Source organism: Impatiens glandulifera, chromosome 2, assembly GCF_907164915.1.
Source record: "Impatiens glandulifera chromosome 2, dImpGla2.1, whole genome shotgun sequence".
NCBI lineage: Eukaryota > Viridiplantae > Streptophyta > Magnoliopsida > Ericales > Balsaminaceae > Impatiens > Impatiens glandulifera.
In genome coordinates, this window is record NC_061863.1 from 48802759 (window position 1) to 48827109 (window position 24351).

At 29.6% G+C, this 24351-nt stretch overlaps 2 protein-coding genes, 1 long non-coding RNA gene and 1 other non-coding gene across 7 annotated transcripts; all 4 read left to right on the top strand.

Moving 5' to 3' along the window:
* Positions 1-254: 254 nt before the first annotated feature.
* Positions 255-1975, top strand: LOC124927520 (protein BASIC PENTACYSTEINE4). 2 transcript variants are annotated; one of them, XM_047467949.1, is made up of 3 exons: positions 255-389; positions 859-961; positions 1044-1975. In XM_047467949.1, the coding sequence occupies exons 2-3, from the start codon at positions 893-895 to the stop codon at positions 1809-1811; spliced, it is 837 nt and encodes a 278-aa protein (XP_047323905.1). In that variant the 5' UTR covers positions 255-389; positions 859-892; the 3' UTR covers positions 1812-1975. The 2 variants fall into 2 exon arrangements, with proteins under 2 accessions (XP_047323905.1, XP_047323906.1); XM_047467950.1 differs by having other exon boundaries at positions 1047-1975.
* Positions 1976-12984: 11009 nt separating this feature from the next.
* LOC124925353 (bZIP transcription factor 29-like) lies at positions 12985-16131 on the top strand. 3 transcript variants are annotated; one of them, XM_047465332.1, is made up of 6 exons: positions 12985-13237; positions 13306-13370; positions 13468-14652; positions 14744-14876; positions 15224-15308; positions 15623-16131. In XM_047465332.1, the coding sequence occupies exons 3-6, from the start codon at positions 13496-13498 to the stop codon at positions 15865-15867; spliced, it is 1620 nt and encodes a 539-aa protein (XP_047321288.1). In that variant the 5' UTR covers positions 12985-13237; positions 13306-13370; positions 13468-13495; the 3' UTR covers positions 15868-16131. The 3 variants fall into 3 exon arrangements, with proteins under 3 accessions (XP_047321288.1, XP_047321289.1, XP_047321290.1); XM_047465333.1 differs by having other exon boundaries at positions 13309-13370; XM_047465334.1 differs by lacking the exons at positions 12985-13237; positions 13306-13370 and having other exon boundaries at positions 13458-14652.
* A 449-nt stretch (positions 16132-16580) lies between these two features.
* Positions 16581-16664, top strand: TRNAL-CAA. The gene has a single exon. It is a non-coding gene; the product is annotated as a tRNA-Leu (tRNA).
* Positions 16665-16720: 56 nt separating this feature from the next.
* Positions 16721-19586, top strand: LOC124927665. The gene is made up of 3 exons (XR_007098422.1): positions 16721-16862; positions 16998-17063; positions 19279-19586. It is a non-coding gene; the product is annotated as an uncharacterized LOC124927665 (long non-coding RNA).
* The last annotated feature ends 4765 nt before the right edge of the window (positions 19587-24351 follow it).

The following is a 24351-nucleotide window of genomic DNA, read 5'->3' on the forward strand; positions in this document are numbered from 1 at the left end:
TATTTTCGATATATTACAGTACGTATTTTTTATATATACCTTTAATATCGGTAATTTTTCCATCCTTAATTTTGACAAGTTTATATACTTAAAGGGAATTTTACAATTTTGTAAATAAATTTGACACCTCCTTCCAACTTTATAAATAAAATTGATATTCTTCCCGTATATAATTTAGGTAAATCTAGAAATAAGATGAAAGATAAGGGGCTATTTTACAAATAAGAGGTAGAAAATTGAAGACTGTCGAAAGAAATCACGTATACCTCCTCATTGGGTTATGGCCGTATGAGTCCTATACTCCATAGCTGGCTGCTTCAGCGATGCGTTTCCCCTTCTTGCCTGTCCATTAGCTTCTCCTCATTCTCAGCCGCTTCCATTCTTCATCTGTAAGTCTAATCTTCTTCTTCTCCTTCTTTCGCTTATTGCCCTGTTTCGTTTTACTTTCACAATCTATCTTTCTATTACGTGCATTGTCTCTTTATGTATGCTAATCAGTAATCACCGTTGTTATATCCATTACATTTTTATTTATATCTTCATGACCGCTTCGCCTTTCCTTTCCGACCATTTGTCTAACCCTAGCTTTTCGATTTTTCCGATACACACTGCCTCGAACTGAGCAGAAGTGGATCCTGCTTGTTGATGATGTACTGGGTTATTTTCTGTTATGCTATGCATTGTCTATGGATTGAACTGAACTGTTAATTTTGTCAAAATTACTGAATTTTGTGTTATCTGAAAATGTTTCTTGTTTTGATACAAAACTGTTTGAATTCATTCTGCATTTGTTGTAATTTTAGAGCTTTGATTGCGAATCATTCATAGGATTCTCAATATCTTTTCTCCTTTTTGTAGGTGATTGTTAACCTTTTCTTTAGCTACTTTTGCAATGGATAATGCTGGGCAGCATGAGAACGGGAGATATATGATGGATAACTACAATGGGATGCACGGAGGGGTAATTTTTTACTAACCCAAAATTAACAACAATTAAAAAGATCTCAATTTTCATCATTTCCTCATAAGTGTGTCCATTGCAGCAGTGGAATATGACTCAGTTTCAAACGAAAGAATCAAACGATTCCCTCATGAACAAGAAGATGATGAAAATCATGGCTGAGAAGGAAGTCGCCATCAATGAACTAAACAGAGCAATATCCGAAAAAAACTATGCATTTCAGCAGCGAAACGAAGCAATGAAGCAACGAGATGAAGCGATCACTGCCCGAGATACTGCCCGTAGAGAAAAAGAGAGTGCAATTGCAGCCCTCCGTTTCCAAGAAAGTTCGTCAATTGTTGAGGAACCAGTTCCAATTAAGGCTGTTCCAATAGCATCAGAAACCCCCCAATCTCGCCACAAAGAGCAAACAAAAAAACTAAGGAATGCTGTGGGGTCATCAAACAAAAAGGGAAAGAAAGTTGGTGAAGACTTGAATAGAAGTGTGACTACAGATGGTTCAAAAGCGGAATGGGAGTCTCAGGATCTATCGCTGGTGAGCCAGATTAGTTATGACAAGTCAACCATGGCAACACCTGTATGTTCTTGCACAGGGCAGCCAAGACAGTGCTACAAATGGGGGGATGGGGGTTGGCAGTCATCTTGCTGCACGACAAACCTATCAATGTACCCATTACCACATATGGAAAATAAGCGACATTCGCGAATTGGTGGGCGGAAGATGAGTGGGAGCGTCTTTGCTAGATTGATTAGCCGGCTAGCAGTTGATGGTCATGATTTGTCCATGCCTATAGATCTCAAAGACTTCTGGGCCAAGCACGGTACAAATCGTTACATAACCATTAAGTAAAAGCATGGTCTGGAAATCTGTGTAATTGTTATAGGTTGATGTAATCATATACTTGTTGGTGTATTCCATCATATGTTTCTATCTTCTAAGCAGATTGCATTGGGTTAACTCACTTGATCACCCTTAACTTGATGCATATTTGAAGCATTGGTTTTGTGTTTTTTTTCTTGGGTAGACCTATAAATTCTGGATTTTACCTATTTGTGATTTGAGAAGTGGGCAATCATTAATGGCGTGTATGTCTGTTAGCCAGAAGAGAAACATGATGGTAGATGATGGCTAAGTTTGATTCAGCTTATACTAGGTTTATTCGTTCCAACTTATTGTCAAGTATGTTTTAATTTTTGTGTCCAGATTAAAAGCCGAATAAAAAGCAATTCTCTGTTGAGCCCTAGATTAAATAGTTGAAATGGGTTTGACTTTTTTTATAATGTTGTTTCAGTTTCAATCATGGTCGGTGGTCAAAATGTAATAAGTAATCATGATGATACCTCCCCCAGCTTGAAGATCATTGTCAGCAATCATGGCAGCACATTTTATTAGTTTATCTGAATTGGAAATAAAGAAAAGCAGGGAGATTGATAATGACATATTCATGGCTACACCACATTTTATATACATAAAAAATGAGAAAATATCTTGTTGATTTTGTTAATTAATTGGTAAAGGATAATGACACATTTATTTAATTGTTAACTTCAATTTTTCTGAAAAAAAAAAAATTGTGTCCACAAGGGGATTAAGCACCTAGTCCGCAAACACTTTTAATCAGGCGTAAAATTTTTTGTTTGACGAAAAATTCAGGATCTCTCAAGGAGTTCGGAGACGGAACACATATAGTCCTTAATAAACTCGTTAATACAACTAAGCCCTTTAGCTTTTAATATATCTAATTAATTCTACATTCTTACATCCCTTCCTCAAGATGAACATCCTTAAGATTCATCTTGTCTCGAAGATTATAAAATAGTCCACGATCCAAAGGTTTTGTAAAAATGTCAACCTCTTGTGATTTTGAATAGACATGTTGTGGTAAAATAAATCTTTGTTTGAAGTTGTCGCGAATAAGGTGATAGTCGATATCCAAATGCTTCGTTCTTTCGTGAAAGACATGATTTCGGCAATATGAATTGCAGCTTGATTGTCACATTTTAAAAGAATTGGCAATTGAACAGGAATATGAAAGTCTTTTAGCAAATATGTTAGCCATTTGAGTTCACAAACTTTAGTAGCCATGCTTCGATATTCAGCTTCAGAGGAAGATCTGACACAGTATTTTGTTTCTTTGTTTTCCAGGAAACCAGAGCATCTCCGTATTTAACACATTATCCAGTAACGGATCGTCGACTATCGGAGCAGGTTGCCCAATCGACATCTAAAAAACTCTCAAGTAAACCATTAGAAGCACAAGAGTAAAACAACCCTAGTGAAGGAGTACATTTCAAGTATCGAACAACCTGAATTGCAGTCTCCCAATGTATTAAAAGGGGTTTCTGCATGTATTGGCTTAATTGTTGTACGCTAAAGTTAATATCAGGACGAGAAAAATTCAAATATATTAGTCGTCAAATCAATCTTCTGAATTTTTCTGGTTCTGAATTTTGTGCATTATTTATGTTGACAATATAATCGTTTAACCAGGTAGGAGTTTTCTTCCCCCTAGTTCATTTCCTTTGTTCGGCTTGTAAATGTAATGTGTTTTGAAATGGATTTATATGTATTTCTGCAGTTTCAGTTTGTAGATGTGATGTGATTTAAAATGGATTTGTGTGTATTTCTACCGTTTCAGTTTCAGAAATATGTGATGCATCAATATCATTAATAATAAGATATGAATCTGTAGAAAAAGTTGAATTTGAATCTGAATCAGAAAAATAGTCATCAGTACTTAGAGAATATTTTTTCTTCTTTGGTATATTTTTCTGAGTGTGATATGGAAAAATATTTTCATGAAAAATAATGTTCCTAAATACAATTATTGTTTCATTTGAAACATCAAAAACTTTATATCCCTTTTGACCTGAAAAATAACCAAGAAAGATACATTTCCTTCCTCTAGGTTCAAATTTGTTTTTGTGTGGTGTATTATTTTTTATATAACAAAGACAAACAAAAAATTTCAGACTAGAGTAATCTAGTTTTTGTCTATGTAGAAGAAAAAATGGACATTCTCAATTTAAAACATTTGAAGGAGTTCTATTTGTTATATATGTAGCTATCAAAATTGAAAATGGTCAAAAATGTAATGGCATTTGTGCTTGTAACATTAGTGATCGTGCAACTTGAAGAAGATGTTGATGCTTACGTTCTACCACTCCATTTTGTTGTTGAGTGTAGATGCAAGATTTCTGATGCAAATACCATGTTTTTAAAAAAAAATATTGGCATGCATGACTTAAAAGTTCACTACTATTGTTTGTTTGGACAATTTTAATGGAAGAATTAAATTGTGTTTTAATCATGACATGAAAATTTATGAATGTTTGAATAACTACTGCTTTAATTTTTAACATGTATGTTCATGTGCATCTATTATAGTCCTCCACTATTGTTAACATAGAAGGACAGTCAATAAGTGATGCTTCTTTAAAGGGACTCTAAATATCCAAATGAATAAGTGCAAAATATTGTGTAGTTTTAGATGTACTAATATTAAAAGGTAATCTTTGTAATTTAGCCAATGGACAAATATCATAATGAAAATGTTCATCTTTACTAAAATCAAAAACATGTTTAAGGCCAGTGTGAGAAGGATGCCCAAGCCTTCTATGCATTATTTGAAAAATCAACAGAAATATTATGTACTTTATTTTTAGTAACATACTTGGTATCTAGATTTTCTAACAAATAGAGATTTTGAGATAAATGTCCCGTACCTACTAAGTTTCCATCTTTAGGGTCCTGCAATAAACATTCAGAAAAGGAAAATTGACACTTAATATTGCTATTTTTTGCAAGTTTCGATACAAATATCAAATTGTATAAAAAATCAGGTACATGTAGAACATTAATTAACTTTAATTTGTTAGTAAGTCTTGTATTACCCATGTGTTTAACATGTTTTGTTATTCCATCAGGTAAAAATAAAGGAATGTTTACTATTTTCTTAATATTTGCCATTAATAACAAATTAGTACATATATGACAGCTAGCTCCACTATCAATAATTCAAATTATTTTTTCTTTATGACTATGCACATTTAAACTATATGCACCAGTATAAAAGTAATCTGTATAGATCGAAGACATACTTGCAAAATATATGTCTTTTTCTTTTGTTTCTGAGAGACAACTCTTGACAAGATCTTTAAGAGCTATCATGTCGACATTTCTCCATTTACTCGAAGATTCTGGCTGCTCCTCATAGTTTGAGAAAGGTGTATTAACAACATTAGCAGAATTCTTAACTGATCTTAAATCTTTTTGTCCTTTAAACCAGTCTAGGTATCCGATTATCTTGAAACACCATATTGTACATGTCCGCTTGATTTGCAATATTGGCAGAACAAATCCTTGTTGTTGGATTTGGTTCCTTTTCCATTGTTCTGTCCTTTGCTTTTCCCTTTTGAATAATTTTGATTAATTTGATGTTGATCGGTAATGTCTCTTATTAGCATAGCAAAATTTTCATTATGCTCTATCATATGACTTTGAACTTCTCGTTGTCTTCCATGCTTAACAACATAGAATAAGCTTTCTTAATACTTAGTTCTGGATCATTAGAAGAATTAAATTAAATCCTCATCACATATTTGTTCTATCAAACGATTGAATTAGGTATTTACCAATATTGTTACTTATATCTTAAATTTAAATAAAATAAAAATTATAATAAATAATAAATTTCCCAAGAAACCCAACTAAGAAAAACCCTAATAAGCTTAAAAGGAGCAATATAATAAAACTTGGGTTTGATATTGATTTTTTTTAATAAACACATATAAGATTTCATGGATCAAAATACATTAATATTATAATAATTCAATTAATTAAAATTTTAAATAACATAATTTTTTTAAATAAAAACAACAAAAATCTTAAATAAACCAATATGAAATAAAATCCAATGCATTTAAGATTGAACCACTACATTTGCTTAGGATCATGGGTAATGACATGTAAGTCATTATTAAGGTATTTATATATAATAAAAAAAATGTTGATGTAGATCAAACCAAACCACAATGGGGTTGCACACACGTTTCCCTCTTTTTTAAATATTTTATTTGAGGATAGACACGTTTATCTTTATCAAAAAGAAAATAAAGATAGCAATCTTAATCTTACTTTCTATATTCCCTTTTGTGTTACCAAAAGTTAATCATTCAAAGATAATTTTAAAATGAAGCTAGCTGCTTTGTTTAATAATGGCATTAATTTTCTAGAATTTGTTTGAGTTTTTTGTTTTATTTTGTTTTATAAAAGTAGGTCATTATTTATGAAGTTTTGTAATAATATAAATGATAGATTTAGAATTTACATAATGGTCATAGCAAATATTGATATTTATTTAATCATCTGGTTTGAGTTCAGATAAGGATTTGTCAATTTAGAAGTGAATAATTTCTGTGAATGATAATATTTTTGAATAAAAGAAACATTAGAAATTTTCATTTCCAGTTATGATTCTTCTCTGCATTAATGAACTTATGCAGAATTTTGAAAACAAAATAACATAAAAATCAGACACAATCATTTGGAGATTATTTTTGAAAATTGTTCGATGGAAAAACTCGAATTCATAATTTTACGTTAGACACTTTAGTATTAAATTATAAGTTTTCAATGCAGACGAGTTTATTTTTCCTGTTTCGTTACATTGTTTCTTTCTGATTTTTTTTTATGTTTGTACCTCAATTACTCTGCAAACTAATAAAGAATTTAAGATAGGACTTGGAGGCTTTCTATAGATATAAAGATCAACTAATTGAGATTTTCAGGTTGGTCCATGTCATTTTAAAAAAGCAAATAATTACGAAAAAATTATGATAAGAAAAATAAGGTGAGAAATTCATAGAGAAGCTTATAAACGTAACGAAATTGGAAAGTCAACTAACACTAAAATTGATAAGTGATATTTTTATGAGTTAATTAGAATGATTTGAAATGATGAAAAATGTCTCATTGTTTTTATGTTATTTTAGTAACAATTATGATAGATAAATGATAATGATAATTTTTATATTTTTTTATGGGTTGTATGGTATATTTATTTACTATCTTCCCAATATACAGATCAATGAAATTTATTTTATACTTTCAAAAATAATAATTTATTTTATTAATATTTTTAACTAGACTACCGCACTCTTATATTTAAATGTACACTCCATTTTATATATTTTTTGCATGTTGATATTTTATTTTCAGAATTATTTCGTGTGATGTTTTTACTATAACAATAATGTTTTTTTTACCTAACTTTTTGATAAATTGTTATTGTGAGTTGTATTCTTGTTCTATTGAATTAACTTATGTTTTATTATGCAACTCTAAATGTGTAAAAAGTAATGGTTGATATTTGATAATCTCATTAAAATATTAAAAAAACATAAAAATGAAATAATTAAGTATAAAGGAGAAAATAGATAAGCATTGTTTTTTAAAAAATAAAAGAGGAGAGATGGATATATCATATATGAGTAGGACAAGGTACCCTTTTAATATTTAACCCTTTGATTGCCACGTGTTCTAATGACTTTGTCCTACGTCTTGATCTGGACCCACCCTTCACTATTCTCCGGCGCAGATCACGAGGCAAATTATACCGGCCGATTTGTTTAACAATCACACGCGATCTATTAAATTAACATTAACCCATCTAAACCTAATTATTTATTAAATATTAGTTATCTAATTGCGTTTGGATCTACAAATAGAATTTAAAGAAATAATTTAGGTAACGAAAATATAACGAAAGTAAAGACATGAATCCGATGTAATTTAACACAGGTACATTAGATTAAAAAAATTATTATGTCACAAAATTTAATGATAAATTTTAAACAAATTGGTCATATTCGGGATTCGTTCGAGATATTTTAATGAGATGTAAACGGAAAATCAAGTTTATTTGAACATTTTTGTCCCGAACATTGTTAATTATTTTTTAGAATGATTTTTTTTTTTGTATTTATCTCTCATACACAAGTGACATAGCACGTCAGATTCGTGACCTTATTTTCGTTTCTAACAACATTCATTGTCCCTCTCACAACTCTAAAATTTAAGACATAAATTAAAATAATTTTTAAAATTAAATCGAGTACAAACATGTTAAAAGATATGTATCTCTTCTAAATTAAAATAATAATAATGATAATAAATTATCTTCTTACATTGTTAGTAAATGGGTAAAAGTTGGACAAAAGAATAATCCAAATAAAGTCAAGCTTTTTTGGAATATATAAATTATATAATCTAATAGATTATAATAATCATCTAACAAATCCAACATTAACACATATAATAATAGAGAAATTTGTCCTCATATTTCAAACCTTTGAACATGTTATTTTACAGCTATAACAGACTTTCTTTGCTTCTTACTTTAAATATTCATTTTATTCTACAAAACAATAGTAGTAATAACAAACATATAAAGACTGAAATGGTTAATTGTAGATTCAAATATAATTGAGAGTCTTTCTTATTAGGATATTCATATATTTTTATTAAGCTTTTTATACAACAATTAGTAAATTTTTAATGTTTTTTAAGTAGAAACATCTTGTTCTTTTTGTTTATTATTATTTTTTTTTTAAAATTTGAGACAGACTAAATTTAATTATTTTAGTAATAATAATAATATGTACTTTTTCTACTAACAAAAATAAATAAAGATAATTAGCTTACAAAGACAACCAACAATACTTACTTTGAATTATAATTCATATAAATAAATTTATAAATTTTAAAAGTTGTACATTTAATTCTCATTATTTTTTTTTTAAATAAAGTGGAAGGCATGATAGTTAGAAATCATGAGAGTATAACCCCTAATATTTTTCTTTAAGAAAAGAAATACATTTGTTTGGATATGATCATTTAATAATTTTTTTAAAAACAATTATTTTTGTTTCATTATATCAATTAAAATATTAATTATTTTTCAAAAAAAAATAATATTTATTAATTATATATTAATACATTTTAAATATTTTTACCTAATAATTCAATTTAAACAAGATTATCTAATAAATTACTTAAATAACTTCAACTAGTATATATGTGTTTCAATTGTAAGACCTTGTTTATTTTTAGTTTTATGGAATTAAAGAATGTATTTAAAATTAAAAAAAAAATTAATTGATAAATTGAATAATTTATGATAAAATAATTGTGAAATGATTAATTTAAAAAAAAATAAAAAAATATTAAAATTCTTTAAATCAAACAAGATTAAAAATATTTGATTTTAAGTTTATCATTTTAACTATCAAAGAAATTAAAATATTATTATTTTATTTTATTTTATTAAATTTAAATTTTAAATACACAAATATTTAAATAATTTATTTATTTTATTTATTTTATTTATTTTATTAAAAAAATTCTTAAATACAAATTTGAAAAACCCAATATCAAACGGTCCTAAGTTTATCTAAATTAACAAAAAGAAAAAATAACAAAATAATATATTCAAATAAAGTAATCCCACTACATATAATTTACAATGATTACTTTTTTACAAATGAACAGTGTTAAAATTGTCAGACGAAATCACTAATTTAAACATACAGTCAAACTCATTTGACTATTTGCTCATACCTTTTTTTTTTATTAATTTATAATACTTATTAAGCATGGGAAACGAAGCCCACGGCCCCACGCGCCAAATTTGTACACAAGATTTGTTTATTTTTATTTAAATGAAATAACATGTATTTAACCATTCATTTACATTCTCAAATTTATGTATTATTAAAAATATTTTATTTAGTTCTTTCAATTAAGGAAAACTAACGTATGAAGTTATTACCCTAAAATAAATCATATTTATAAAAACAAAGAAACCACTAGCTAATTATTATTATTTTACTTTCTTATTTTTTTGGGTTAAAATTTTTTTCTCTTCTTTATCATTCTTTTTGTTTATCAATAAGTTTACAATTTAAGAAATTTTCAAATTAAAAACTCCATTTCAAAATTTCTTGCAAACTCAGCTTTTTATTTTTGAACTGATTTAAGATTGACGCATACAAATCTGAAAAAATTTATTTGAATTCGGATATTAGTTGGTGTCAATTGAACTATTTAATTTCCAGCAAGATTGTAGGTCGGGAGCTGACTCTATTATGTCTGACATTCAATCTTTTAGAAACTTAATCGAAATTTTTCTGGATTATTCGGGGTTAGTCTATTTTCATTAATTTTGTTTTTTCTGTTTGGTTGGTTCATTCTGAAATTTGAAGGCTTCATACTTGTGTCATTATGTTTGTCTATAATTGAGCTCAAACACAGCTAAACTTTATTTTTTACTTTTGGGGAGCTAACAAAACTAGGCCCTTTATATATATATATATTATATTATATTATATTATTAATTTTTTTAAAACATATGTTATCTCCAAATCCATTCTTTTTTAAATTGTAATGAGTTAATAGTTGGTTTATTGTAATCCTCTTTTTTAGCCTAGCGACAATAAAAGATAGATACTAACCCTAAGTTCTTGGGTTTGAGCCCAGGCAAGTTCTGCGTCTGATTAAATAGTGTGTTTGCAGGCTATATACTTAATCCGTTGTCCTATTTTTTTTAGTTAGTTTATTGTATAAAAAAACATTATTGTTTGTAATACTAAGTATGTGGAGCATTGTTGATGGAATTGAAACCCATTCCATCTACCTATATAAAGCCAATTCAACAAAGCACAACCTTCTACATTTGGACAACATTGAAGTAAGCAAAGATTCTTCTTCCAGCTAGCTAGATTAGGATCATTTTTTACACCTATCAAGATTGAATTATTGTAGTCGCTATCAGTATCAGCAACCTACCCGGTCGAGATACATTAATAATTTAATTTGTATCTCCTCCAAGGAAAATTAATGGCTTAAAGTTGACAATGAGCTTCACAACGACATCAATTCCTTGTGGGATACTTCAAATGTGTTGTTTCATTTTCTTTGTTTTTCTTTCCCTTGTTGTTTTTGTAAGTTGTGAAATTTATTGTGTTATACTTGTAATTGATTATACAGTTGGGAGGTTACAATAAAATCTCATTATTCTTAGAAGAAAAACAAGAAATGTTAGGGAGAATAATGATCCTAAATAGTTTCTTTTCATATTGAGCTTATTGACATTCTTAATATTTTGGGAAGAAAATCTACTAGTTCTTGAAGTTGAAGACCTTCTTAAATGGAGGAATATAATATTTTTAGTGAGTCTTTGTTATTATTTAACTAATCAAGTGGAGACAAGGGGTTAGTTAACTAGGGGAAGCTCTTGAGGTGCAACATTTCATCAAATATCTTTTTATTTGGTGGTGTTATCCACGGTAGTGTATTGACAATACCGACAATAAATGTATGCGTACTCTAGTACGTGTTATAAAAAAGTTTTACCTCTCATTCATTGTATGGAGATTTCGAATATTTGGAACCTCTTATGAGGTGAGTTATGTCGATTACCAAGAGGTGTGGTTGAGATTGTGAAGATGTCAGACTTGTGGACATTCTAAAAATTGTTTATGTTATCTTTTTAGGAATTATTTATTTGAGATGAAATTATACAATTTTCAATCATATAAATTACTAGATATGACAACAAGAACTTATATACTCAATATTCGTAGGTACCCGATGGTCGGGTTCAAATATTTTAAATCGAGGTCGAGTATGAGTGGTTTAGAAGGTATCTGGTCGTGTTCGGGAATGAGGAGGGTACAAAACCCAGACTCGATTATATTAATATTAAAAATAAAATGTGTTTTTTTATTAATGTTTAATGTGAGTTTTCATATGCTAAATAGTAACCAATAACAAAATAAATATATCATTTCTTTTGCTCTTATTCACAAACTACTCAAATTTTAATTTTTTAATACAAAGGTTATTTCTCTCTCACGAGTCATTAATTTTCAATTTTATTTTTAATAACAAAATATATTTTTCTTTCTTCATTATTTATTATTAATTTTTTTTTCAACTCTAGTAACAATCAAAATGTTATCTTCTTCAACATCTATTAAGTAGGTACACAATTAAGTATATTATCTCTCTTTATCATTATATTTATTCTTTTTAAATTTACAATCTTATAATTATTTAGTCGGGAATTGAGTATCCGACGAATTGAGAATGGAGATAAAAATAGAGATACACATCAGGGTCGAGTAGTGAAATAAAAATTGGGTTTGAAGACGAATACTTCACTACCCGACGGTACGGTCGGATACACATTGACATCTCTATAAATTGTTCACACAAATTCATGTATTGCAATTTTCTCACTCTCAATTCATGGTAAAACAAGAGCGACATGTCATTCTCAATTTTTTGACATGACTTTTTCAGACGTTGTTTACCGACCCTCGACTAATGATAATTTTAAATGCTGTTCAAAATATTTTGGTAGAAAATTTTCAGTTTTATCGATTCATTCGACTTGCTTAATTTTAACCCTCGTTGTTTAAAAATTCAAATAAATTCGCATTTAAAGAAACTCTTTACAAATGGACTGATCTTTAGATTTTTCCATTAAAAGTTTTATTTTGTAAATTATTTATAAAATTTGGTATCTAGATCATTAATGGTTTATTTTAATTTTATAAATATTATTTTGTATTTTGTATTAATTAATTTGATAAAAAGAAATAGAAAATATTTTAATTAATAAATAAAGTAATTTAATTAATAAAAGTGAATAAGTAATATTTGATTTGATCTTTTTCTTAATATAAAAGTATTTATATGTTAACTTAAAAAATTATTGTTAAAAATCTTAGAAACCAGGTCGTACAGTTCACGGCCATTGAGTGAGCGTGAGAGACACTTTAGTATTGAGGGATTTATTGCAACATAATCTGCGGTGATGGAGGGGAAAAAAAGGGCGCTTGTCAAATGCGGTCGGAATTAAATTGAAATTTAATCGAAATGCAATCTCAAGCTCAAATGAAATTCTTCCTACTATTAAATTCACGCGTCCTAGTATGCTGGTCATGAAACCCGTGTGGTTTTCTTCGTCAATACAGAAAAATGTCTAGAGAGAGAAAGGTAAAAGAGTAAACGAAGAAGAAGAGAAGAAATCAGAGACTTTGTTGTTTCCGCCTCACTAAAATCGAAAGTTATTCACTAAAGCTGCCGTCTTCAAATATCTCGCCCGATCTTTAAACCAAATTGTCCCAAATGTGGCGAAAAATTTCTTGCCTATCTTGCGCCGCCGACTGCCATTGTTTCTGAGCTTCAAATCACCGTATAGTGACAAGGTACGAAAGATCATTCCCCCCTTTGTATTGTTTTCAATTCTCAACTCTTCAATGGTCTGATGTTGCAGCAGAGACCGATGATCCGCTGTTGTTAGTGAGCTCATTTCGTAGTCTGGGGTTTTAAATCAACTGGGTAAGTGTAAAAAAAGAAGATTTGTTGGAATTATGAAATTCTTTTGATGTTTTTTACATTATAATCTATTGGGTTCTGATATCTTAGGGTTTCTCAGGTCATACCATAGATATAGGTTAGAAGAAATGGGAGATACTGAGGAAACTAGTATGGATATGGATGTGATACAAAGGCTACAATCTTCTTTTGGAACTTCACCTTCTTCACTTCAAAAGAAACCCATTTCCATGCCTCAATTAGATATACCTCAGTTTAATACCTCATCAGTTCGTCCTCCCGTGAGGCAATTTTCGTCAAACTATACTGTTGATTCGATTAAGAGAGTAGGGATACCACCTTCCCATCCGCAGATCCCTCCGATTTCACCTTATTCACAGATTCCATCTTCCCGTCCGGCTAGTCAACTTCATGGTTCGCAAAATTTCAGTCCTAGCCCAACTCATTCTCGATCCTTATCACAACCCTCATTTTTCTCCCTTGATTCCTTACCTCCACTTAGCCCATCCCCTTATAGGGACTCCCCAGCGAACTCGAATTCTGGTCCATTGTCAACAGACGTGTCAATGGAGGATAGAGATGTACTTTTGCCGCCTTCTCCTTTCATGAGGGGTCTGCCAAGGGCTGGAGAAAGCCTTCCACCTCGCAAAGCTCACCGTCGCTCTAACAGCGACATTCCATTTGGATTCTCCTCTATGATTCAGTCTCCTCCTCCATTTGTTCCAGCAAGAAGCCCATCTACATTAGTTAAGCGAGAAGTGAGTTGGAGTAAGAGCAGGGAGCAGAACTCAGAAGAAACTGGTGAGAGGAAAACAGAAGGAGAAGTTGTGGATGATCTTTTTTCGGCTTATATGAATTTGGACAACATTGATGCATTGAATTCGTCAGGGACAGATGATAAGCAATCTAATGATAATCTAGAGGAGAGTAGAGCCAGTGGGTCGAAAACAAATGGATGCGACAGCAGTGACAATGAAGCGACAAGCAGTGTAAATGAGAGCGGTGGTGGTGGTATCAGTTTGAAAAGAAATGCAGGAGGAGAAGAAATTGTTCCAAGTGCCAGCAGACATTACAGAAGTCTTTCTATGGATAGTTTCATGGAGAAGATGAACTTTGGTGATGAGATGCCTTCCCCAGGAATACATTCTGCACAAGATGCTAAGTCGAATGGCTTCAGTTTGGATTTTGTGAATGGAGGTGAGTTCAGTGGTGCCGAGATGAAGAAAATAATGGCCAATGAGAAACTTGCTGAAATAGCAGTCAATGATCCTAAGCGAGCTAAAAGGTACCCCACCATCTTGGATGCCTTTTTATTTTATAATTTTTTTATTAACAAATGATTGTTCGAAACAATGCTGACTGATTGGCCAATTCAGGATCTTGGCAAACCGTCAATCTGCTGCCCGTTCTAAGGAAAGGAAGATGAGATATATCGCTGAGCTTGAACACAAGGTTCAGACACTTCAGACAGAGGCAACAACTTTGTCTGCACAACTTACTCATTTGCAGGTAACAAGCCTTATTGGAAAACTAGTATTTTGTCATAATTCTTCCCACAATTTCGATCTTACTGAAAAAATTCGTCAAAATTAAATTAGAAGTGATCTTTTTATTTGGTTTTAGATTTGTTTTGGTATCATGGTCCAGATTATAGTATCATTTTTGTTGCTTTGTTTGGTATACAAATAATTTTTTTTGATAATGATCCAAATTATAATATAATTTTTTCTAACAAACATAACACACTTAGATTTTTTGGGATAATGATCATTTCTTCTAAACTAAAGAACCCATTGACACTAGTCATATTAATTTCTTCTTCTCGGAACCTTAATTTTATTCCTTGTCATGTGCAGAGAGATTCTACTGGACTTACTAGCCAGAACAATGAGTTGAAGTTTCGATTACAATCCATGGAACAGCAGGCTCAACTTAGAGAGGGTATGATTATAGTAGTTATTATCATCTTTCTAAAACTGCTGATTAGAAAGAGCAAATGAAAGTCTACAACATTCAGAGCTTGTTTTATGTAGGGTTAATTGGAAATAATCTGGGTTATTTGAAAAAAAATCTTGTTTGATGAAAAAATGGATGATTTGAATATAATTTGTATTCAATATTTTTTAAAATGTCATAAAAGAAAAAGTAAATGGATTTTAGTATTTAGTTGATTATTTGATTGATGATGGGATTGATTAATCAAACAAGGTCTGCTAGATTTCCTTATATATTTGTATGATGCATGGATTTCACAGCTCTCAATGAAGCTTTGACAGCAGAGGTTCATAGATTGAAGCTGGCAAGTGCGGAACTGAACGGAGGAGATGCATCCAAGTTTCAACAACTCTCTCTGAATCCCCAGATGTTTCATGCACATCATCATCAGCTCCAACAACAACAACAATCGCAGCAGCAGCAGCCGCAAACTCAAAAGCCATTGCAGCAGCCAACATCACAGCAACAGAACAACACAGCCACATCACATGAATCCAAACCTTAGGTTTCAAAAGGAGAAAACCAACAAACCCCACCCATGGCCAGCAACAACAGAAACTTTGATTTCCCATGTCTAGTTTATTTTGCATGAGTCTGAGAGTCTATTATGCATATTCTTTAATTGTTTTTTTTTTTTTTGCATAAAACACAATCAAGTGGTGTATTATTATAACTATAATCATCAAATCAGTACTATTTCATTTGCCATTATCATAATATGTGTTCATGTACAAACACCTTATATATTTTATAGTCTAAAAACTGGGTATTTTATATTAAGATGTTTTATTCCTTTTTTAAGTGGGTATGTTGTTTTTTTCATGGAGGGAATGTTGCCTGAACCCCATCACTGGTCCCTAGTTTGGGCATCTTTTTCTGACATTGGTCTCCCCTTACCTTGTCTGTTTGTTGATTGGCTTATATTCGTGAGTTAGATTACAACCTTTAGTGCCCGTCCAGAACAATATATACCTGAGGTGGGTTTGTTTGTTTGTAAGTTTATTATTGTAGAATGATTTCTCCTTGCAAGCGAATCAAGCCGGTTATGTTCGATAATATTTTGAGTCTAACTCGAGCTCAAACATTTTGTTGGTTGTCACGAGCTGTTCATGATCATTTGGGACCCTATCTAATATGTAATTATGCGGTTACTTAATTTAAAAACCCTTTTATTGTTATTATTGTCTTTATATCTATGATCCTAAAACTTAAACAAATGTCAGGATGGCCGAGTGGTCTAAGGCGCCAGACTCAAGTTCTGGTCTTCGAAAGGAGGCGTGGGTTCAAACCCCACTTCTGACAAATATTTTTTTTTTCAAATGGAAGTTATGAATTTTTTCCGTTGGACTAGGTCACATAGATCTCAATAAACTAAGGTATTTAACAGTCTCCTCTTCTTTCCTCCTTGCTTCACTGTTCGTTCGTTTTCCCAAAATTGGAGAAGAAGATTTAATGGCGCTTCCTCCTGGACCTTACTCCGGAAAGAGTACCTTTGCTTTGGTAAATCTTATATGTTTGATCTTCAATTTAATATGCATACTGATACTGATTATTGTAAACAAATGTAATGTAATGATTTTTATTCAAACATCTCATTTAATTCAAGAATTTTGTGTTGTTTTGTATGTTGATCAGGTAGCTCGCGCTTCCGCCTTCTCTTTTGGTCTCGTTTATGGAAGTATCAAGCTCAAGTTCGTGAAGGTACACTCCTTTTCTCTTTGATTTGTGTTATATATTTGAAATTGAACATGATATTGTCTTTATTTGTGCGTGAGATTAGACAACAGATTGAATCGTCATATAATGTAATAATTGTCTGGAATCCTGACTTGTTTCATTCTTTCTGAATCATTGATAGTCATTAATATTAGTGTCTGAACAAAGTAACTCATTTTGGAATGAATTTGATACTTTGTTCCATAATTCTTCATTACTTCTGTTCTTGCTTCCAAAGATTCTTGAGTTTCTTTCCTTCCAACTTTCATAAATGCAGTCTCCAAACATATTTCTATTCTTTAAGATCATTATTAATCATCATACATTTATTTAGCTTGATCCATATTTTGAAAGGCATTTAAACAAAATTGATCAAGAGTTTCACTTTCACCTCTGCAATGAACATGAATGAATCATCTATAACCAATTTAAAGTTAGTAACCTTATCCTTCCTCGTGAGTTTTCCATGGAAAGCTAGCCAAAAGCAAATTGGTGTCCAGGAACAAATTTTGAGGACTAAACTTGCTGGCACCTTAAATCTAATTAAATCCCATGCTTTTGAAGTTGAGAATTTATTCTCATTCTCCATTATCAACTGTCACTTAATTGTGAATTATTATTCATGGATAATACTTTATGGAGAATCTCTTTCCCTTGTAGTGTTTCTTCAAGATGATATTACATTTTCCTTCCTAAATCTATTTAATTTTTGCTTCTTTGCATTCCATACGAAAGTTTTTTCTTGAGCAAAATAGGTCCATCTTAAATCATTGAATGTCTTCACTGTTTATGACATCACTTACCCATTCAAACCTTGTTTAACGCCATACCAAACTCCAGATATTTCACATATCTTCAGTGAGTTTTTGTTTACTAATTGTCCATGTAACGAATGAGATTTTGGATGGTGTTAACTAAACCACTTATAAAGATGACAAAACTCTGTATCATCTTTCCACAGACAAAAGTTGCGTGTGCGCTTCTCAAACCAAATATCTTTTGTTTGTTCATCTATTATATTTACCGAATAAGTTCAACAACCCTGGCTATGCATCCTCACTATCTTTACAGAAAAATGGAAATATTGGGTCGAACACTTTCTTTTCAAAGCAACGTAAAATATTCACTCTTTAGCATTTCCCCATTTACTCACACATACTTTATTTTTCTTATCAAAGTATACTACCCAATCAAGATATGAAATAAACAAAAATTTTACTTTATTAACTTTTATTTTTTACTCAACATAACTTTTGAAGAGTTACAGATATGAAAAAAAGAAACTTTGTCTTCTTATCCTTTTCAGTGATTCGGGTTTGACGAGGAATGAAAAGAAACATATTCTATTTAATTTTGAAGTCCTCATATAGCACTTCTTCCAATCTGTTTAGTTAGAACCGGAATCCCTATACCTAAAGCTACTGATTCAGATTCAGTTATTCAACCTGAGCCTTCTGAAGAGTCCATGTCCCTTTAGCCGGTGGAGCTGGTTCTAACCTCTTCTTTCGCTTACTGCTTTAGGAATATAAAGATTAGTCGACTACTAGATAAAGAGCCCCTGTGGCGCCTAGTCTTCAAGTTCTTCTTCAATGTCAATTGTAACTTACTCCAATGCCACCTTATCTTCTAGGAGATTTTATTTATTTTTAACAAATTGTCCAACACAGTAGTGCAACCATATCCATAGGGTTTAGATGGACAAGGAATCTGTTACAACTGGAAATGGACCTTAACTATAATAGTCTTTGATCTGTTAATGTTATAGATATGTGGAAATATTCAAACTTAACACTTCCTTGTGTCTCTATGCTGGAACTATTCTAATCATCTTTTCAAATAAAAAGTTTTTGAAGTCCTCTTGTTGGATAGAGTTTTTAACGTGCTACTAGTTTTCCATAAGATGAGTTATAATATACACCTGCAGACTGATTCCTTGATTGCTTCTCTCGCATACCATCGTTCCGCCTTATGGATTATCATGTTTATCTTACGATGATTCTGAAAACATTGAACTAAGCTCATCTTCTTGTTTTTGTTCCTTCTTGCTGCTCCATCTTCTAGAGCCTAGAAATGTGGTTGTTTGTTACTATTTGGTAGTCCTATTTCTAAGATCTATTCAACTGAGTTCTTGAGGATGGACCTATTCATTTTTTGCCTTGTATTTTATTGTTATCTTTATTTCCATTGCCTATTTCTGCAGGCTAAGGCCAAGTCACAAAAGAAAGCTGAGGCAAAGGCAAAGGCACATCACTGAAAGAAAAGATGTCTGAATTATAATAATGCACTAAGGCAACACCTCTAGAGGGTGTTGTAAGAGATAAGTGACCAATTCATTAATTCTTTTAAAAAACATTATTTTATAGATTTGTGTTACTAACTCCAGATGTTAGGAGAGCACTTTATTTTCCTTTTAAAATTTTTGGAATTCATTGAATAGTTGTTTAAGTGATCTCATTTAGTTCTTGCAATAAAAAACTCATTGAGTAGACTTTGTTTTTTTTCCTGATCCTGTTCTTCCTCTCTTCCAACAACATACCACAAAAGGGTGAAAGGTAATGACCCATTTTCCAAATAACCCAAACTCCATAATGAGATCTGCAAAAGCAAAGATAAACAAAGAAAATGAAATTGTCTTATTCGGCCTATAATTTGGGCCAAGCCAATTACACATCTTGCAATAAGATCCTGGCCCATATTCTAACTCCCCTAATTCTATAAGCTTTGGAATTATGCTGTGTAAAAAAAGATAGAACATTTGTAATTAAGCGACAAGAGCATAGAAGAGTTACAGGTCGGTTCTCACTTAAAACGTTTTAAGTATCACCCGTCGTCAATGTAAACACAAACCCTAATAATCTCATCCATTCAAGACTTAAAAGAGTTGGAATAGTAACTCAAACACATTTGTCCATCACATCCCAGGGCAGCAATCAATGGTAGCAGCTTAAACAACAGACATAATCTTTAAGAGATCTCTTTAAACAAGGGCAGATTAGTCCTTTCATATCTATAAACTAATTACATCTGTCCCACCCGTAATCAATGCACTTATCTTTCCTTCAAAAGCAACACATTTTTTTCTCTCTAGGGATATAATTTAATTATCATTTTGAGACTGTCTTATCTAATTAATTATAAATGCTAGCTAGCTAATATTATAATCTATAAATGATTGTGGGTCATTGTTAACAGTCTTGATTAATTATTTTGTTAAATAAAAGTGTTATCTTAAACAGGGGAAAGAAATCCCATCGTCAAAATAGTATTATGGTATATTAATAGTTGTTTAAATTAATAATTATCATCAATTATTAATGTCTGATACAGATTGGATTGGCTTGAATTTAACAGATTTCTAATAAATGGGCCAACCATCAAATCGAGTCCAGCTATATTAGCTTGGACTGAATCTATTCTTTATTAATTTATTTATTTTTGTCTATCTTTTGACTAATGAAAATGAATTAATGATACTTTAGTAATATAAAAAATATAACATCATATCATATAATGTCATGTCATGTGAGATTATTTGAATAATTATTAATTAATAAATAAAATAAAATAAAAATTCTAATGCAAGCACGTTTATTATAATCTTGGAAGAAAGAAAAAGGCTTGCTGATCCATTGAACAGACTAATATGGGCCTTTTGTTGGATTAAGCAAGTTGAATGAATATGGCCCAACAGTCACGTGCCTGTAGGCCCACATCCAATATAACCGTTAGTTGGGCAGTTAATTCGGTCCTCAAGCTGTACCCAACAAAATCAACATTGTTTTGATTTCAATTTCTGACCTTGTCTGTTTTGCTATCAATTTCTTTGTACTCTGTTTGATATTTAGTTATTGGAAAACTAGATTTTTATTTCAAAACTCAATAAATGAATAATTTATTAATTAACGAGATTTTCATTCATTTTATTAAATTAAATAAAATTTTAAATTTAAATAAATTATAAATACATGAATTTAAATAAATTAAATACATTCATTAATATTATTAAACTTAATTCATTCATGAATTTAAACTAAGTTCATGAATATAAATAATAATTAAATAAACATAGTTGTAATATTGTATATTGTGTATATAATATTGTATAATTAGAAACAAAAAAAATATAGCAACATCCAATCAGTGTTGTATATAATAATATCATGGCATCTCATCTCAAAGGTGTTAAAAAATCAAACATGACAGTACATCTTAGAATAAATTACATTAGAGTTTTATTATAAAAATAAATCTTAGAATAAATATCTATAATTTTGATGTAATATGAAATTATTAATTTATATATTATATATTAGATGAGACTTATATGCATTAATAAAAATATATTATCTTATAAATTTAACAAATTATTAATTTATCTTAATAGTCCCGAATTGGAATTATAAAAATTTATTAATTAATTGAGGTTATTAATTTACCGAGTATTAATTTATCGAGGTTTTACTGTACGTTTAATATGATATCAATTTATTTATTCGTTAAGATATGTTTAATTCAGTTTATAGACCCAACTTATTTATTTTTTATATTTATAATATTATTTAATAATGAATAATATATATATATATATAATATTATATATATATATATTTATTACTTTTATTTAAATATTAATAAATGATTTAAATTAAAAATAGTATATTTGAAAATAAATTATATTAATATATTAATTTTATAAATTTTTGTTAATATATAATTTTAAATATTAATAAATGAATTAAATTAAAAAATAATATATTTTTAAATAAATGATATGAATATATTAATTTTAAATATATTTAATATATTTTTTTTAAAATTTAATTAAACATGAGTGATTTATAGATGTGAGTGATTTATAGATGTAGTTTCCATAAACACATTACCTTCATTTTTTGTCTCAATTTTTGTTTCCAATTTTTTGAAAAAAAATATATTTAGATGATTAATTCATACATGTACCTATTATTAAGTGGTTATATAAATTAATCATAATTAGTAAAAAAAATTAATTTATTATTATTATATATCTTTTCATATTTCCACTATCTTTATTTCTAACATAATCTTTTCAATTGTTAATTCATTTTAAGATATTCTCACATTCTTATCGTCATTCATTTCAACCACGTTAGATAATTAATTAAGGTTAATTTAATTTCTAAAATTATAATTATAGATTAATCACAGTGTATTTATATTTTATATTTTATTTAATTATTTTATATATTAAGATATATATATTCTAAATAATAAATAAAAATATATTTCAATGTATATTTTATTATTATAATAATTTTATATAAATATATAAAAAAATTAAAAATAGATATAATAAATGAGAGAGAATGAATAAAATGATTAAAAAATATTAAGTTGATGAGAGAAATAAACGCCCGATATTATAAGTTTATTTGCTGAGTAATGAGGTAAATAGAAAATTGAGTTTAAACGAAAAAATGTGTTTAATTATAAATTTTATGTGAGTTTATAACGTAAAATTACTGTAAGTGAATGAAACTAATAAAAAAACTTAGAACTCGTTAAATCAAATAAAATATCGTAGTCTTAAAAAATAAATAAATAATAAAAAATAAAAAGTTATAGATGGGTGTACCTGGCCCATGAATGCAGTGTGATGATGATATAAAGAGAGTACAACAAATAGCCGTACCTCACTCTCTATCTGTCTGCTCAACAGTCAAGACTCGTCCTTTTCTTTATTTTCATGTTTATTTCTCACCTAATTAACCTAAAAATAAAGGATGATATTGACTTAATTTGGAAATAATAAAAATATCATACGTACAAATAACCTTTGATTTATTGTTTAATTTCGAATATTTAGTGTTTACGTCATAATTTGTTATAGTAATTTTGTTTAATAATAAAAAAAATTATGATTAAATATATTTTTTTGTTTAAACGCAATTTTCGAATAAATTGAGTATAAGCTGAATTCTATCGTTCATGTCTGAAATAAGTTGGAGCCAATAAATTGAATATAAGTTTGTCTTGAAATTATGTGGATCTATTATTTTTCAAATAAAAAGATAATTATTTTATAATATTAATTAAGGTAACGGAGTTACATTAATATTTATCCTTCCATATATATATATATATACACTTGATAATAATATATGTGGCATGTAATGATCGATTCATTGATGAGGAAGGCATTAAATTGAAAATTTTGAGAAATAAATGAAGGTAGCCCCCGACAGGCTGTCGAAATATACATGTGGTCAATAAGAGTATGATCTGCTCAGATTTTATGCACTAAAGAGAGAGAGGTAGGCAACATGTTTCTATGCCCTGAGCCCACAATTTTTCATATCAAAGTACAACAATAATATACCTAATTTAATATTAATTTCCCTAACCTTATCTACCAGAGATAATTAGTTATAAGATCATCTCTTATAAATTATTAAATTATTTAACTTTGAAAATCATATGACAAAAATTTATGTTGCATTGATTGTTAATGAGTATATGAATTTTGCAACTAAAGCGAATGTTTATTGTGTCTTAGTTGGTAGAGAAGGCTTAGAATTCTTCATTCATATGATGGGAAAATGGCTATAAATTTAAAATGGATTCAATGGATTATATTTTAATGGATTATATTTTGTATATCAACAACCGGAAAAGAAATTGGTTCTTTAGCAACTAAAGAGGACGAAGACAAGGCTATGAATTTTCCCATTTTCTCTTTGCAATCGTAATGGAGGCATTTTAGTGTATGCTATAAAAAAAAAAAGATGAATGTGTTGGAATTTTAAACTAATTCTATTAATTAAATGAAAATGAGAATTTGGATAATAAATTAAATATAATATAATTTAAATTAATATAAATTAATACCAAATTTCAAATGTGAATTTTTGGTGAAATTTAATGCCAGTGGATAAAATCGAATGCCAAGAGTCTTGAAATGTTAAGAGTCTATGAATGACATCCGTTAGATGAATTATCAGCCGTTGGATTGAAAAATGACTTATATCTTCTTCACTCATTTCATTATCTCTTTAAAATTCGAAAAGCTTTTTTTTTGTTTTCTTGAGTGTTCTTCGTGTTCTTCACTCATCTGAGTGTTCTTCGAGTTTTTCACTCAATTGAGTGTTCTTTGAGTTCTTGAATCGTCGTATTTTTGTTGAAATCCAATGATTGATTCAGGTACTTTGTCAAGTTCGATGCGTAGTGATTCCGATGTTGAATCACTACTAGATTCGTTGTACCTTGGGTGACAACCATCTGTGATAAGTTTCAT

Coding starts and splice junctions, on each gene's coding strand:
- LOC124927520 (XM_047467949.1), top strand. CDS start 893: ATGGATAATGCTGGGCAGCATGAGAACGGGAGATATATGATGGATAAC. Junction 962..1,043: donor ACAATGGGATGCACGGAGGG/GTAATTTTTTAC, acceptor TGTCCATTGCAG/CAGTGGAATATGACTCAGTT.
- LOC124925353 (XM_047465332.1), top strand. CDS start 13,496: ATGGGAGATACTGAGGAAACTAGTATGGATATGGATGTGATACAAAGG. Junction 14,653..14,743: donor GATCCTAAGCGAGCTAAAAG/GTACCCCACCAT, acceptor TGGCCAATTCAG/GATCTTGGCAAACCGTCAAT. Junction 14,877..15,223: donor CACAACTTACTCATTTGCAG/GTAACAAGCCTT, acceptor TGTCATGTGCAG/AGAGATTCTACTGGACTTAC.